This window comes from Apaloderma vittatum, unplaced genomic scaffold (genome assembly GCF_000703405.1).
Source record: "Apaloderma vittatum isolate BGI_N311 unplaced genomic scaffold, ASM70340v1 scaffold25658, whole genome shotgun sequence".
NCBI lineage: Eukaryota > Metazoa > Chordata > Aves > Trogoniformes > Trogonidae > Apaloderma > Apaloderma vittatum.
The window spans coordinates 313-4,582 of NW_009731597.1; the positions used below are offsets into that span (position 1 = coordinate 313).

General features: G+C 51.8%; 1 protein-coding gene across 1 annotated transcript in view; it reads right to left on the reverse strand.

Moving 5' to 3' along the window:
- Window positions 1–4,003: 4,003 nt before the first annotated feature.
- Window positions 4,004–4,270, reverse strand: part of CMKLR1 (chemokine-like receptor 1) — a 1,110-nt gene continuing 843 nt past the window's right edge. Inside the window, exon 1 of the mRNA XM_009875256.1 lies at window positions 4,004–4,270. This exon is cut by the window's right edge and continues 843 nt beyond it. Coding sequence (XP_009873558.1) covers window positions 4,004–4,270 — 267 coding nt within the window.

Genomic DNA, 4,270 nt, shown 5'->3' on the forward strand with positions numbered 1-4,270 from the left:
CCGAGCCCCTAGAAGAGAATCCGACCGGCCTCTCTGCACTGGTTTTGCGTGCAAAGCTCTTGACATGTAAGAGCTGCCCTGCTCCGTAATGTCATTAGCCCGGCTCCTTGGAAGGCACTAACCTGTGCTTATTTATTTTTTTTTTTTGAATCAACTGTGATATTTTTAAAAACAGCCCCTCTTTCTGCTTGTCTCAGCCCCACTGAGCCCTGAGCATCCCCGGGCAGGAGCAGCCCTGATGTGGGGCTTGGGGGGGGCACAGGGAGGTGACCTGGGACAACCACTCTCCCCGTCTTCTTGCAGTAAAATAAAATTTTTTTTTAAAAAAATCACTTTATTTTCTGCAATCTCTCACCTCTGGGGGTGTTTTCCTGCCTCCCCAGTCCTGCGCTGGTAGAGGCTGCAGCATCCTCCCTGCCAGGCTGGATGGGTGCCTTGGCTGTCACCGTGGCAACAACGTCTGCACCAAAACTCCTGCATTTCCCCCAATTCCGGGCATTTCCCCCAATTCCGAGTGTAGATTTTGCGCTTGGCAGGTCGAGTCTCTGCGATGGGGGAGATGATGCTGCATGAGAAGATGCTGGATGAGAAGATGCCAGAAAGCAGCCCAAGCTGGGGCTTCCCTCCCCAGCCAAGCAGTGGCTGCACCTTTGGGGTGAATTTAGGGGGTTTTGGGCAACAACCCCAGCGATACAAATGATGCTGAGGGGGTCAGAGGGAAGGGACTCCTCTTCCTAAATTAAATCACCCGTGAGGTTGATGCTGCTGTTTCAACCAGAGGGAGATAACCCACCCCAGCAGCCCGATACAGAAGCTGCGGCAGCGCTTTCCTGAAAGCTCTGTGATGCAGGGGAGATGCGAGTTATAAATCCCAGCAGCAGTAATATTTCTCCTCGACAAAAGAAGCCTGTTTATTTATCGGCTTTATTATTTTACGTAAAATTAACAGTCGACAATGTGCTTGAATGCAGCAGACATAATTCAGATGTGGCTCCAACCCACCCAGCATCGAGAAAAGAGAAAGGGTAACAGGCTTGTTATTTTTTTTTTTTCCCTTCCTTAATTCCAATTCCAAATGAAGGGAGTGATTTATCAATAAAGGGAAGCACAGCTTTATTTCAGGGCCGTGACAGCTAATTGAAAAAGAATAGTCATTAAGGGCAGTAATGTGTTCCGCAGAGATGATTTTTTTTTTGGTATATTCTGGAGTGATTTCTCGGCGGCTCGTGTGACATGAGACCCAGCCCCAAGTATCGAGGCCCTGCGAGTCAGGAGGTGGTTATGGGGAGGCAACAGCAGGAAGGGGGCATGGAGAGGTGCGAGGCAGGCACAGCTGGGGGTCAGGGTCCAAGGGATGGGGATGTGGGTCCTGGGCTGGCGGTCAGGGTCCTGACGTTTGTCAGGGCGTCCTAGGGACGGGGCTGGAGGTCCTGCAGCAGGGTTGAGGTCCTAGGGATGGGGCTGGAGGTCCTGCAGTGGGGCTGAGGTCCTAGGGATGGGGCTGGAGGTCCCGCAGTGGGGTTGAGGTCCTAGGGATGGTGCTGGGGGTCCGTGTCCCAGTTCTCAAACTTGCTGCTCTTCTCTCCCAGCCAGCTCTGACCTACCCTAAAATCACAACCCCCACCACAGCCTGAACTGCAGGTCTCATGGAGCTCATGGTGGCTCTGGATCCCCTTCACCCCTTGGTTCTCAGGTCCTAAACTCAGGGGCACTTCCAGTTATCGATTTCACGCCAAAAAGGGGCTGAAGACCCCAGCTGCCACCATGCTGGCACAGAGCAGGGCTGGCCCCAGAGGCACAGCTGCCACTGAGCCCCTTCCCTGGACAATAATTACAGTTTTTGCTCATCAAGTTGTTATTAATTGCTGGCATTAATCAGGAGGATGGTGTTAATTCACAGATAAGGACATCTGCCAGCAGGGCAGTGTGTCCATCAGCCCCTGTACGAGACACCCCCAAGGACTCCTAATTTCATATACTAGACCTTCCCATTGCCATAGGGGACTGTAGCCAACAAAGTAGGACAAATTTCCCTCCCTGGATGGACAAAATAGCCAAAAAAAAGGAGAGCAGAGAGGATGCCTCTACAAGAAACCTACAAGGGGGTGTAGCAGCAAAGCACTGCTTGTCCCAGGGTGTCTGGATGGGAGTTGGGGTTGACAGCTTTCCTGCAGTCCCAAATTCCACACCATGGAGCCGGAGCACATGTCAAGAAGCAACTGATTGCTTAGTGAAAAACCCTGGGCTCTTTGCTGCTCCACACGCCAAGGTGGAGTGTGTACCAGGGGTATTTGTATGTAAACCAGGTGTTTTTATTCAATAGGCAAACAGCTACAAACACAAACTCAAATATTAGGTTTCCCCAGCTGTCATTATAAAGCTGATTTAACCCAAGGTTATGTACCAATGTACCAAGTCATTGCTTTTTTCTTTCATTTTCTTTTTTGAAATCTGTGTGCAGGAATAATAAGACGGGCTGGCAGAATCCAGCAGAATCAGTCAGTAGCATCCCAGATGCAGCACAGCCCATCACGATGGATGGGCAAGGGCATCGTGCTGAGTCCTGGGGGGACACAAGCTGCCCAGCCTCCCCATCCTGCACTGACCCCAAACCCTGGTTTGTGGTGTTATTTTTTTTTTTAAAAAGCTATAAATACCTCTGCCTTTTTAGGTACCTGTGAACAGACTGAATTGCCCGCATGCCAGCTTCTGCACAAAGTTCTCCCGGGCATCTCATGGGCTGGGATCCCCCGAGATGTCCCTGGTGCCACCGGGGACAGCCCGAACCCCAGGATTGGCTCTGCTCCAGCACTGGTGGAGGACTCGGTGGTTCCTCACTTTCCTGGGAGCAAGAGGCTGTGGGTGACACGGAGAAACCAACACATAAATAAGTGTGACACCAGTGTCAGAGTCAAGAAGCCCAAACGGTGAAGGATCTCCTGAATTAACTGTGTGTGAAATTGCATAGAGACGGTGGCTCGGCCCATCCTTCACCGCAGAGATTTGTGTGTGATGGCACAGGCTACCACACGTGATGGGCTCGAGACGTTAAATCTTCCCACAGGACCTGCTGGTCACACCAGAGAGCAGCCGTCAGTGGAGCCAGCTCCCAGGGCCACCAGGATCCTGGAGGAGACAGCAGGTCCTTCCCCCCAAACTGAACTTCCCAGCCCCCCAGTGCCATCCAGGAACTTTGCAAGGAGCTGCTTGGACTCACGGCCCTGAGAATCAAACCACTCCTCACAACGTACCATGTGAAACGTGCCCGTCACAGCAGGGTTTGCTCAAAAGACACCTGGAATGAATTTGCCCTCTGATTTTCTCCCAGTTTTCCACGTCCTGTGGCACAAGCTCAATCCCCACCCCGGCAGCATCTGGATCACTCAGGTGATGTGAGGTTTTCCAGTTTGTGGAGGTTGGGATGTTCAAACTTCTCTTATGAAGGCACTTCCCAGGGTCTCTCTGGGTACAAAGTGCTCACAAAACAGTTCAAACATCCTGCTCTAGTACCACTACAGGGCTTGACCACGAGTAGCTATATGCATACATAGAAAAAGCATCACCAGTTTTGCCATGGCAGGTGTCATCTGCGGCAGGTGCCCACTCAGCCACCCATTTCAAGAGCCTTCCCAGACACATCTTCCACCCCATCTCCCCATCACCACGTTTCTGGGAATGGTAAGAACGTCGTTGCCAGGCCAGGCAATGCATAGATTAGCCAGGAACACCCTGACATATTTTCTTAAATAGTTTGGTGCAATCGTCTTTGCGATTGCAAAGAAGGGTTAAGGGCAGTTTTATCTTCTCCATGTGCACGGACTAGTGGTCTCCACCACCTACCAGCCCCCAGCCAGCAAGACCAGTCAAAAAAAATATTCTATAGGACAGCACTGGACTATGCTTGTCCTACACCAGGGGCCACCTCAAGAGTGGTCATCGTTATGGCAGCAAGCACGGGCAACACCAGAGGGCTGTGGCCCTCCTGAAGACACCCAGGCTGAGTTTAGAGGACTGTCATCTCTTTCTCGGTCATTGAAGACATCTTGGAGAAGCTCCTGTGAACAATGCTGGAGTGGCCCGTCTCCTCGCTGAGGGCATTCACCAGTCTGGAGAGGATGGCGACCTTAAACTTCTTAAAGTCCTGGCCCATGAAGACGTAGAGGACGGGGTTCATGCAGCTGTTGGAGGCAGCGAGAGCCGTGGTTATGGGGATGCCAATCTCAAACACAGAGCGCGAGATCGCGTTGGGCTGTGTTTCCAGGAGGTTCAG